The following is a 12,826-nucleotide window of genomic DNA, read 5'->3' on the forward strand; positions in this document are numbered from 1 at the left end:
GTTAATAACTCTTTCCAGTCTTTACCATGTGCACAGAAATTTATAATTTAAATTTAAAAATAGCTATTTTTGTCTTTCTATTTTTTGGTCTCTTCTTCACAAAATGACTAACGTGAAGTTAAAATGCTAACAGGATCCAAAAAGGTTCTAGTGGCTTTGTAAGAAAATAAGTTCAGTTCTAGGAAGATGTGGGCTAAGAAAACAGATCTAGGTTCATTTCAGCATTAATGTGGGCTCATCAGTGGTACAAGGGAAAACTGTTTTTTCTGAGTCTGGTAACAGTTCCTGCTTGCTCTGAGTCATCTCCTCTAGTGGTGAACTAGTCTTTTTTTTCCACTTTTGTTTTCTGTTGATAGGAAATATAACATAGTTCAGTAACCAGCAGAGCTTTATTTAGACTTGTCAGAAATGCAGAATTTTTTGGTCTTCCTGGGAATAAAAGAAAGAGATGGGGAACTTGAGATCAGATTATCAACTGAAATAAGTATCAGTAAAGGAAAATTTCTTCTTTAATTTAATCAAATTCATCTAAATTTGCAATGCTGTGCAAACTAAGAACTAGGGTTATTAAAATGTATTTTGAAAAGAAATATTATAACCTTAAAGATACTATTTTCTGTCTCTCTCTAGCTGATCAGTTTGTAAGGCAAGGGAGAGTTTTAGTCCCTTACCTTCTAACGTGTTTGTGCAATGAGTGAGACCTGAGCCTGAGTATCAACAAACAGTGCCTGTTCTTAAATATACATGTGCATGCAGATTTTCATGGATACTTCTGCTTCCATAAAAATTTTTCTTATATAAATGGTAAAATAGAAGTGTTACTACCTCCCTTGTTAACTGCTTCGTGGTGGAATTAGTTCCTAACTGAATGTCATTAGAGACACTGGGATTAAGCTTGTGGATATTTTTTGATCCTGTATGGATCTGACTATACTCTTACAGTAAGGCAGCTACAAAGAGCAGAGGGCTTCAGAGTTGAATGGCAAAAATTACAGCAACTGTGCCTTCACTTACTGCATTCATGTTGAATTAGTGGAAGCAGTCATTTGAGATTATCAGTAAAGTCCTCAATCCCTCTATTTCCTCAGCAATAGTTGCTTTTCTGTCCTAATAGTTAGATGCTGCCCTACTAGTTTTTCAGTTGTTCATGTTGTTTTTTTCTCATGGAAGTCAAGAACTGAATGTCTGGTGGGAGAAAAGAAAAGACAGAAGGCAAACCAAGAGTAGTAATTTAGTGAAAAAACATTCTGCTAGTCTTTATACAGAGTAAGGAAAACACCAAGACACAAATCTTAGACTAAAGAGATTAAGCTGTTAAACTACATAGGCCAGAATATGAAACTGCATTAGTTTAGGGGTTTGTTTGTGCAGCACAGCATGCTGTATGCCCTTATTTTTCTTTGGACTTGAGACCCATGAATTTTCAAATCTACTTGTAGTTGACTCGACACAAAGATAGCTGGCTACTGTAGGTTTGCAGTCTGAGCCAGACTTTCTGTGCTCTCTGTAGCTGTTGCTGTGAGTGGGCAGGATATTCAGATTCATACAAGGCCAGATAATGTCTGTAGGCTTAATTCTAAGCTTATTATCCTCTACAATGTCCTATTAGCAATGCTCTTTTATAACCTTTAAAAGGTGTTTTATGTATTCAGCTGCAATGCCATGTTATTGTGCTGTTTCCTCTGCTCAGTAGACTGATTTTCCTTGTGAAGCCTATAGGCAAGCATTGAAGCTGGGCGAATTTGAGGAGGTTTGGGGCATTGGCATCTTTTAAGAAAACAGATGCAGGGTTTTCCCCAAAGAGGGAGAATGTCTTCTACCTCTCCTCTTCTCCATTGGGAAATATATAAAATTCAAGAGAGGCTTCAGAGAGGTAGGGACCAAAGGCTGTCTGCCCAGATACCCTGTTTTTGCTGAACGTGTCGCGAGGCAGATTGTCTTGGTGGCAATGGGCTGGCAGAAAGCTGACAAAAAAGGCTGGACAGCAAATGTTTGTGTAAAGCTCTGGTCCTTTCACTCATGTGCAGCCCTTTATAGGTGGTGAGGTGGCTGGCAGTATGGTCACCTGGTCCAAATTTGTGGTGAGATGATCCCAGCAGTGTTTATGGCCGTTCAGGAGCATGTGCCGTGGAGAAAAGCACCACCTGTTGAGTACACTTGCATTCATGTTTCTTAGCAACTGAGGCAACTGCACTAAAGCCCCAGTTCTCAGTCTGTAAGGCTGAGCTGGAAGCCCACTGCAGGTCCCCACTAGCTGTATCTGCTTATGTTGGCTCTCCGAGAGGCCCTGAATTAGAGACAAGTCCTAGTGCTATGCTGGGATGGCAGATTAGCAGCACATTTTGCCTGAGACTCAAGGAGAGACAGCTGATGTCCAAAGCAAGAGGAACAGCTATGATTTAAGATGGCAAAGCAAACCTCTACTCATGGCAGCAGCTAAAGAGGCTCTTTGATCAAGGAATAAGCTGAGTTGTGACACTTTGGATTTCCAGAGTGTTCAGCAGGCACCGCTCCCTGGGAGGAGGCACAGCCTGTGCTCCTGGTGTCCCAGGTCTAAGCTGGGAACGATTTTACCATACACAGATTGCCCAAAAGGCAGTAATTTGATGCAGAACTGGGTGGGGTGCCCTGCTCTGGGCATTATGTGGGGATCATGTTAGTGACGTGCAGCGGGTGCCACAATCCTGTGGGCATTGGGTCTACTGAGTATTACCTCTGAGACTGCCCTGGTGTGAAGGTGCCTCTCAGGAAGGGCAGCCTGGTGGAGGGTGAAACTGAACTCCAGGCTGGCAGGGTTATGAAAGACACCTGGATGCAGTAGCCTTTCTGTCATGAGTTGTCATGATTTGAAAGACTTTGTATTCTGCCCTGGAAGTGATACTTAGAGGAGTGGTTCTCAGTCTCAGGTGAGAGAAGTGGGCTTCTCTCTCTTTATGCATTTTCTTGCTGTCCAAGGCAAGTGCACACTTAGCCCAGAAATGACAAAAGACAGATATTATGCAGGACTGAATGTGGTTTTCCTCAGTGGAGGTGGTAGTTTTATAAGTAATACGGGAAATGTAAAAAATACTTCAGAATCACAGAACATTCTGAGTTGGAAGAGACTCACAAGGATCATTGAATCCACTCTGGAAACTTAAGTGAATGCCCCGTTGTCTTGGTTTTTTTTAATAGTTCTTCCTGTGCTTCCTTGCCCTTCTATTTATTTGTGGTATTTCTGTTCTATCATATAACAGTTTTAAAAATAATCCCCTGAAGTAAATAACATCAATTTTTTTTTCCTGTTTCCTTACCAATTATTGACTGTTTTTTCATACTGAATAGAGGTTGGAAAATTAAATAAAGACTTCCAAAATAACAAGCTCCAGAAAATTTTATTTAATTTGTGGGTTCATTCTGTTCACTCTCTCTCCCCCCACCTCATTTTTTCTTTTTTTAAGAAGATCTTTATTAATTTAGTCTAGTAACTTAGTGCCTATATTAAATTAATCTAATAAAAGTCAGGGTCTTCACATAACGTTTCCCAAATGTGAAGCAGCATCTATTACATGAGGCACAATCTTTTTACTGTAAAATGTAAACCTGATATGTGGCATTACAAGCCATTAAACTGTTTAGTGTACGTTATTTAAGTCAAATACTTCAATACAGTCATGCTGGAGGAAAGGAAGGGGCAGTGCTAGCATTCAGAAAATTAAAAACGCAAAACCAAGCTTCATGTATCAAAATTATTTTCATCTATGAATGTACTCTGAAGTTTGGCATGAAATCTTGTAACACTAACAGTCTTTCTATTGATGGTTATACCCATAATTCCATAAAACTTTTAATATATAATCATATAAATATCATATGTAATAATGTAATTGCATAGTCTATATTAAAGTCTGTGTACTGATAGAGATGTGAAAGCCAGAAAGTGTTTAAATTGAAAGGCTCATAGATGTGTTGTTTTGTGCTCTAAACCATCACTGGTAGGCAGAGTTTATGAGAGCATTTTTTAACAGCGAGAGCAAAGACTTGCAGCAGCAGCAGCAGTTCAGGGGGCTTTGTGCTTGCAGAGCTTTGTGTGGCTTGGCTGTGTTTTCCCCTTGGGGGAAGGTCACCCTTTTGTGCAGAGCCCTGAAGTTGCACAAGTCTCATGAGCTGGGGTGGAGCATCCGTCATTCGGGGGTTGTGGGTGTTCCTGTTGATTTGTGCATGTGTACATCACAGTGTAATCACATGGTTTATTCCTGTTCTCTCACTGAATTATTTATTAAGGGCTGAAATGAGGAAGGAGGGGGATTCTTTTGTATTGGCATAAGCATGGGATTATGTTCATTATGTGCTTTCAATCACTACATCGCCGATATGTCAATTGGCAGAATACAGTCTACCTCACATGTTGGGATGTTGCAAAGTTCAATTAATTAATATTTTTAAAGTGCGTTGGGACCCTCTTTAGAAGTATGGGAGACTATTCTGCTGACTGTTTTCCATCTATTACTCCAATGTGTCATTGATTGAAATTCAATAGAATTATATTGGTACCCTTATAACAATGGGCAAAGTATTGCATTTTCTTAGATTTTTCCAAAAAGCTAGAAAAGACGGCTCAATAATATAATACAAAAATTAATATAATCACTTTATCTTCTGGTAATTTTTCCTGTTGCTTTTTCATCCTTTCTGCTTGAAAAGTTGTTCACTTTGCTGGATTAACAGTAATAACTACAAATTATGGCGTTATGTTGTTACAGTGTGATGATATACTACAGCCAGTGTAGAGGTAAGAAACACAGGTTGAATTGTTATGTACTGCAGGGTAGTGATTTTCTGCAACTGGTTTATGAATAAATAATTCTTTGTAGTTATTACATGGGACAGGCAGTTTTCAATTTCTGTAAGTAAACACAGTTCAACAAAAAGTTTCATTCTAAAGCGTAGGGATAAGATTCCTTTGAAGGGCATAAACAGATGCAGTCACTATCACAGGAGGCTACCCATTTTGGAAGGAAGTTCTGCAATAGTGGCTGATAAAGAAATGGCTTGGTGGTCCCAGAAGTGAGGCTTTTATTGGGTATCTCTTTGAGGTCTTTCATTTGGAGCTGTAAAAGAAATCAGAAGTGCTTGGGTGTTAATGCTAACCTGCAATTTCTCCTGAGTGTCTGTTGTTTTGATAAGAGCTGCTGTTAAAAAGCACGATGTTTGATCAAAACTACTTGACTGAATTCACAAGCCAACTGCAAATGGTGGTTGTGTTCTTTTACCAGCCTTGTGTTTGCAGTCCACAACTCTGGGTTGTGGTCCTGGGATCCCTGAGATGCAAGGAAACAAATTCTAGGATACTTGACTAACTTTTAACCATGGCAGATTAGCATTTTTTAAAAAATTACATTAATGCTGCACATGCATTTGCATTAATACTACAAGTATCCATTTAAGTTCTAATTCAGGTGTGCTCATAATTTGAAATCAAGAGTATAGCCATGGTGGGAGCAGGGGATGGCTTGAAGGGAGCCAGTGACCGGGTATGCTCTGGTACTGTTTGCTCTGTTTAGCCACAAAAAGGAATTTGGAAAATGCCCCATTTGAAGAGTTTTATTTTACAGCAGTGATGTATTGGAAGGTACCTGAGGTGCTCCAGTAATTGTTATGGGGTTATCCAGATTAAAAGTTACCTGTGCCTGTGAGTGGGAGATGCAGGACCTGGTCTTCCTTCCATTTAGACCTATTCCATAGTCATAGCTAGACTGTGATAGGTATGTTTGAAAGCCCAGATGTGGCATTCTTAGAATGAGTGTGCTGTGTGGCTACCATTCCATTTGCAATGACAAATGAGGTTTCTAGCCTATATAGATAAATAATTTTCATGGCACTTGAAATTTTCACGTGAACTACATAATAATGGAAAGGGTTTGCCCGCTTAGCTATGTTTGTCTAGAAAGCAGCTTTCTGCTTTTAGTCATTTTGTAGTCCTGATCAAAGTGGTTATTCTGGAAGTCTGCTTTAGCCCCAGCCTTGCATCCATTCATTTCAAATTTCAGTAGGGTGATGTCCTCGGAATACTCCCAGTGCTTTAGGTGCATCATCTTTTCAGGTGATAAAATAAAGCTCATGATGATCCTGTGACGGATTCTGCTGGATATAGAATGGGTCAGCTGTGACGTAGCAGGGCAAGGCTTCTGTTCAGTGTAGAGTTCTGCTCTCACTTGTGTAGTTATCACTTTCTTCTCCAAAGGAGCTGCTTTTTGGGTGAAACTCAATTGGAAACATGCTGGCAGGGTGGCACATCATTGGCCTGAGGGGAGGGACAGCAGTGAATTCAGTGGTTGTTATGTACAAACTTCACACTTGAGCTCACAGAAGTTTGCCACTGGTGTGTTCTGCCATTCTTGTGGGTAAAGGGAGTTACACCCATTTTACACAAAGCTACTCTGTCTTTTTCCCCTGTCTGCATTTTGATGAAGCTGAGGCTTAAAGTTAATAAAAGAAATGACTGTAGAAGTACATGGAATTCAAGAACCAACAACCAGTGTGGATAGAGAATCTCTTCTAACATAAGTTTTGAAAAAAAATCTTTTGAGAAAACTGATGCCTTTATTGTCTTTAATTGCCTAACTGGCCTGGGCTGCATTCAGTCATTTCTTGGTGAGGTGAGAGCTGTTCTAGTGTATGGCCATTTCTTCAGTCTGTGCAAACATTGAAATCTATTAGCTCTCCCTTCAAAAAACTTTCACAGGAGAAAAGACCCAACAGATACGGGAAAGAGAGCCAGATTTGTTAACAGAAGAGTTTTGGGACTCAAGGAAGATGTATTTTTGTATTTCCTGAGCTTTCTGATCTGCTGTGCGTTATTCACACATAATTTTGAGAAGGTCTGGAGCTGACAGAGAAGTGATACTCCCAGAGAAGTAGTATGTTCATTAATAACACAGTGACCTTTCCTCATTCCTGTCTCCTGTCCCAAGTGTCAGTTGTGGTAGGATAAAAGCTTAGCCAGGCCAGTTAAAGTGATTTCTTTAAAGGCCTGAGCTGTACCATTTAAAGTCAATGAGAGGAACAATAAAAAAATGTGTATGTGGAAGTGACCCCTTGCTGCCAGGCTGTTTTCATCTTGGGATTGCTGTTAGGCTAGAAACATCCAGTCTGGATAAGAAGGGACCTTTTTAGGGGGAAAATTTTGGCCTGCTCAGTTTTTACTGAGTAATCATTCAGCGATGTCTTAGTATGCCGAGAACACATTTGCCCAACAAGCTGGCATTATCTTCCCAAACATAGCCCAAGAGTTGCCTTAAGTACAGTGTTGGTGCCATGAAATAAGCACCTGTGAAGTCTACTGAGGAGCTGAATGGAAACCATGGCTTCTGGCTATGGTTTGGACCAGCTTAATGTGCTCTGGAAAAAAATATTTCACACGTCATATCACACCGGCTGAAAAAATAGCGTGCATCAGCAGTGCTGTAACACAGAGTAAAGGACTCTCAGCAGGTGTTAATGTGCAGAGGCACTGAGCATTATGGTAACACCTGTGTTTGTTTAAATCCAGCCAAAACAATTTCCTCTCCAGTTGTAGAGGAGGATTAAAAAAAAATAAAAAAATCTCCCTAACTTCCAGTAGTAGCAGACATTCCTGTAAAACAATTTGCATAGTATTTCCCATGGTGCACTCTAGCTGCACTGGTTTTTTTTTTTTCTTTAAACCCTTTTAGTCTGGGTACACCTTTGGTGACTTCAGTGCTTCCCGACCATCTCTTTGTCCTTTGCCAGCATTGCCAGGCCCAAGCAGTTGCAGATGGTGTGCTCTCTGAGTGCTTTCCTTAATTGAATGAAAAATAAAGCCTCTTGTAAAATATTACCAATTTAGATGTGACTTATGGGGCACATATGATGCTTATTTTTTCAATTACATGAAAACTTGGCGGGGTTAAACGTAGGAAGCCAAGTGTTCTGTGAAGCTGGTATAGATTTCTGGATTTTTAGGTGATTTTGCTTTAAATTATTATATAGCAGGAGGAGGTAAAGGAAGTCAGCAGCTAAACGGTGTTTTTCCAGCGTATATTTTACGCAGTGGACCCTTGATGCTCATTTAATGACTAATATATGCTGTACTATATGCATTTCTTGTTGTCACCAGAGATAACATTAAGTAAACTATCCCCTTAAGAAAAACAGCTTTTCTTGGCAAGTGGAATATGACTCAAGGAGCCAGCACTGGAGACATACGGCGCTGTGAATGAGTGCTGTGTGTTACTCTACTGGATCTGAGTCCAGGCACTATTTATACTGCAGCATATTCAGCACCAGATTGTTAAATCTTAATACTGAAACAGTGCATCATTGAAATGTTTTTGTTCTGTTTATGTCCCATTTTCAAGCATTGGATATCAAGCAACACTTAGTAACTTTTTGTTTCATTTGGACACTATATCTCTTTGCCAAAAGCTTCTTAATCTGCTCTTGAAGTATTAGCCTGTCTGTACCAGTATGTTACAGTGAAACTTTGTGCCACTGAGGATGAACTAGGTCACTTCCAGCTTCTTTCAGTGTGTGGTGACAGAATGCCTTGCAAAGCATGTCAGTGGTAAATGCAAAGATTTAAGTGCTACAGAGAAGGAGTACTAAAATTATTTCCTCTTCAATCTGTGTGGGAATGGGGAAAAATACTCTATATTAGGTACTTCATGGGCTCCTTGTATTCTGTTATTGTCTCTGTGAGCAGCTTTGTTTCACTGTTTCAGTGTGGTGTTATCTTAGGATCATTTCTGGGAGATCAGGATAAAAGGTTGTTGTCATTTACTGCAGTTCAATTAGTTCCAGAGCTGGTGAAGAACTGGGAGTAGAAAGTGATGAGGAGACAGTTGAAGTTTCTTGGCACCACAGCATCCTTCCAGATACCCAGGAGGAGTTCTTGGCGTGCCTGTTATCTCAGAAGAAGTAGTCTTCTCATGTCTTAGTGTATTAATTTTTTTCTGACAGTGGAGTTCCTGGATGTCTTTTCAAAGATCACACAGTATATAAAGAAACCTCAGAAGGCATCAGTTTGAATGGGAGAATGGTGTCTTGTAGGGCTGAGCTGAGGAGAGTTAAGTGAGCTGAACAGTGGGGCAATAGAAGCACAGTGAAGGAGGGAATAAAAGCAGTAGTGGCAATAGTGCAGAACAAGACTGAACTGCTTTGCTGTCATGTAAGATGGCACTGTGGCTTTCTTTGTTTGGTGCCTTCCTGGAAGTCATTCCCGGGATTAGTCATTGTTTTTGGTGTGGGTGGGCCCTCTGTAATTGTCTAAACAGAAATAATACCTCTGCACCAAATGGTTTACCATGCAAGTTTACAGTCTTTGTGACAAGCTCATCCAGAAGAGGTGATGATCCTATTAAAGAATGAACAGAAGTAGAAATAGAACATACAGCATTCTCCCCCGCCTCCAAAAAGCTATTTTGGATCTGTGGTCAGCAGCTTGCAGTTGTTTGGTTGGATTTTTTTTCCCCACAAAGAAAATCAACTGTCTGCATAGTGCAACTTGTATCTGGGAGTGAACTCTTCCTGCTTGGTGGGTTTCCATCCACACTGGGAATCATACCATGCTTAGATTGTAACAGTGCTGGAGGCCCACGCAAAGGAATTTTCCTATTCAAGTCAAAAGTAATGCATTTATTTACTGAAGAGTTTTTGTAGACTGCAAAATCAGGACTAGGAAGTACTTAAAGCTTATTCTAACTTAAAGAACTAGGCTTTAGAGCTATGATGAAGGATGTGAAGGAAGTCTCCTGTGTTTCCTTGCAGTAATTTAAGAGTCAGGAACATGCCTGCTTAAGATTTTGAATCTATTCCTGCTCTTCTCCACTGTTTCCTCAGGAGTGAGCACAACATGTCTTTCTGGGCAAGACTACAATAAACCTCAAGGCAGATCTTGGATTGCAGGAGCAGTCCGCCTTGCTGAAGGGTTTAATAAATGGCTGATAAAATATAAAGTATATATTTTTTGTTTTCTTTTCAGGAATAATCAAGCTTGGGAGGTGGAATCCCCTCCCTCTCAGTTATGTGACTGATGCACCAGATGCGACAGTAGCCGACATGCTACAAGATGTCTATCATGTTGTGACATTGAAAATCCAATTACAAAGGTGGGTGTTTCTGAACATCTGTCCTTCCCTATTCTCTGAGCTGCTCTGTTGGTTACAGCATTACTACAGAGATTAGCACATCCTGTCTTCATTAATTTCTGGGCTTTTGATGAAATGAAAAGAAAATGGAGAGAAGGGTGGATCACCTGGCAGCTTTTTGGTGCATATTCCAACTGACACTGTATGTTTTCTGAAGTAGCAATATGGTAACAGAGCGGGGAAGGGCAGAAACTCAATCAAGTAAAGATATGGGGCTTTTAGAGGCAGACCTTTCTACAGTCCATGATTTAATGGATTCTTAAGTTCTAATTTTATCAAATAATAATCTCCTTGCCTTTTTCTAGAGGCTGCATTGTGAAAATCCAGGTCTTCTGCAGCCAGTTGCTGAGATGTGGAAGAGGGGATCTTTTTTACTTTCCTTTTTTTCTCCAGTGGTCTTTCCAGCAAATGGAAGACAAGGAAGGAGAGTGTCACTGCAGCTCCATTTGGTGTTTGGAAAATATTTTCCTTCCCTGAGGGCTAGTTCTGATTAGCAAAGCAAGAGCTCCCAACGTTTTTACACTTATTTACCCTCCTTTCCTCCCACTCTTCCCTCCTTTTTTCTTCTCCTTTCTCTCTTGGCCCACTAAAGAGTCCTCAAATGCAAGGTCCCTGGCAGTGCAAGGCATATGCCAGAGCTGCAGATAAGCCTGCATTGCACAGCCTCCTGTAGCTATATGGCCAGAACATGACAGTGGAAAGAGTGAAAAGTAACAGACAGTTTGGAATAACTTACTGACAATTCTTTGAAGCTTTGGCTTGAACACAAGAGGGGCCCACAGGGATCTGTGCATGTCCTTTGGTGACAGGTACATACCCTCCAACTGTTCTGTTCTGTTTAGAATTTGGAAATAGTTGATGCCTCACTGACATTAAACTTCCAAACAGCAACATGTCTTTCTTGTTGAATCTCTGATGGTGCTTGGGTTTTCGGATTTCCATGAACAGGTCTTTCCTTGGTTTTATATACTGTGAAATTTTTTCAGCTGGGCTGCATCTCTGCTATGTAGTTGTAAAAGAGTGTCTGGACCCTATAGCTGCTATAGAGCTACCAGGAGTCCGTGTAGTCTGTTGTCACATCTGTGTTAGCAAAGGGTATGAACCTGACATGAAGGTTTCATTCTTTATCTTCAAAGTGCCTGAATGCCTGGATGCCACATAAATAAAAGACAATCCATGACTTTGGCATAAAGATCACTGACTACTTGAACTCCTCAAGCACAACTCAAGGTTCAGCTCTGAGGCAGGCTCTAAGGGCAGAAGGCAGAACCACCTTCTGGGCCATTGGAGAGCATGTATTAAGGCTCTGTAGCAGAAATGGCAGTGACAAGCTTCTCCCACCTTTTTGATGTGCTTCTTGGGTCTGTCCCCATGCATGTAGACACAAACCATAAGCTTGTTAAATTAAAAGAGGCACAAGTCATATGAAGACAAAAGCTTCACTACATATGCAGTTCTTGTGGAATGAAAGTGAGAATGAACTGCACGTGACAGATGTTGGGCATATGGCTTGATGTGTTTCTGAAAGGCTCTCAGATACTTCAGTGATAAGGGCAGTATAAGAGCCTGTATAAAATGAAACTAATTTTTTGAAGTCTCACCTCCACACAATGAGGGCCCTCACTGTTCAGGGAGTTTGTTGGTGGCAGTGCATGCAGCATATATGTTTATTTTTCTACCCCAGCAGGAGTATCTTTGTCTGGAGAGGAGGGCTTTACTCAGCCATTCCTGGGGCTCACTTTATGCAGTTTCTTTGCTCTCCACCAGGCCCCAGCAGGAATGGTTATGCACACATATGCCATAGGAGGATCAGCAGCTGCGTGTTGAGCTGCACATCTTCTGGTGATCGTGCTTGGTGGGAGAGGGATAGAGGGGAGAAACACCTTGATGGACTGGCCAAGCAGGAAGCTCCAGGGTTGTGCTTGTTGCTTAAAGGTCTATAGCACTTGCATGCAAAAAGTAAGCATCTGTGAAGGTGATGTTTCTATCTGCTTTTTGCTTTCTGTTTTAACAGTTGTTCAAAGTTGGAAGATTTGCCAGCAGAGCAGTGGAACCATGCCACAGTTCGCAATGCCTTAAAGGAACTGCTCAAAGAGATGAATCAGAGCACATTAGCCAAAGAATGCCCTCTCTCACAGGTCAGTGCTTTCAGCAGGCTTAGGGAAAGAAAGATTTGCAAGAAGTAAACCTCATATTTCTTCTGTAAAGAGCCTACACTAAACAATTCTATAAATACCAAATAAATGTCTTGTTTTCTTTAGAAAGGAGAAATACTAATTAATATGTTAAATAGTAGTATCTTTACACCATGTTTTCGCCAGGTGAAAATTATGAATTAATTGATTTCATAGAGATGTAAATGCATTATTTATATTTTTATCTGAACCTATTGCAATAGGACTCATGATCCTCAAATATAAGATTTGAGTGGCTTCTTCCCACTAGCAGAGGCTTCCCTTCCCCCCCCAACCCATGGGTAGCTCTCATCAGCCTGCAACCATGATAAAAAGTATGCAGTTTTAACAGTTGTGGCCCAATTTCTAGGAAACAGCAACAAAGAAATGTATATGTAATTATGTTAAAAAAAGAACAAAAACTCAGCCTCATTCTCCATGACTGCTTTTTAAACGCCACTGATGTCATGTCTAAGACACAGGTTCCTACAGATGTCATGAGCT

At 40.6% G+C, this 12,826-nt stretch overlaps 1 protein-coding gene across 1 annotated transcript in view; it reads left to right on the forward strand.

Moving 5' to 3' along the window:
- Positions 1-12,826, forward strand: part of SATB2 (SATB homeobox 2) — a 128,990-nt gene that overhangs the window by 45,758 nt on the left and 70,406 nt on the right. The window contains exons 4-5 of the mRNA XM_063162439.1: positions 9,983-10,109; positions 12,163-12,286. Coding sequence (XP_063018509.1) covers positions 9,983-10,109; positions 12,163-12,286 — 251 coding nt within the window. The remainder of the gene's footprint in view (positions 1-9,982; positions 10,110-12,162; positions 12,287-12,826) is intronic.

Source organism: Melospiza melodia, chromosome 8, assembly GCF_035770615.1.
Source record: "Melospiza melodia melodia isolate bMelMel2 chromosome 8, bMelMel2.pri, whole genome shotgun sequence".
Classification (NCBI taxonomy): Eukaryota; Metazoa; Chordata; class Aves; order Passeriformes; family Passerellidae; genus Melospiza; species Melospiza melodia.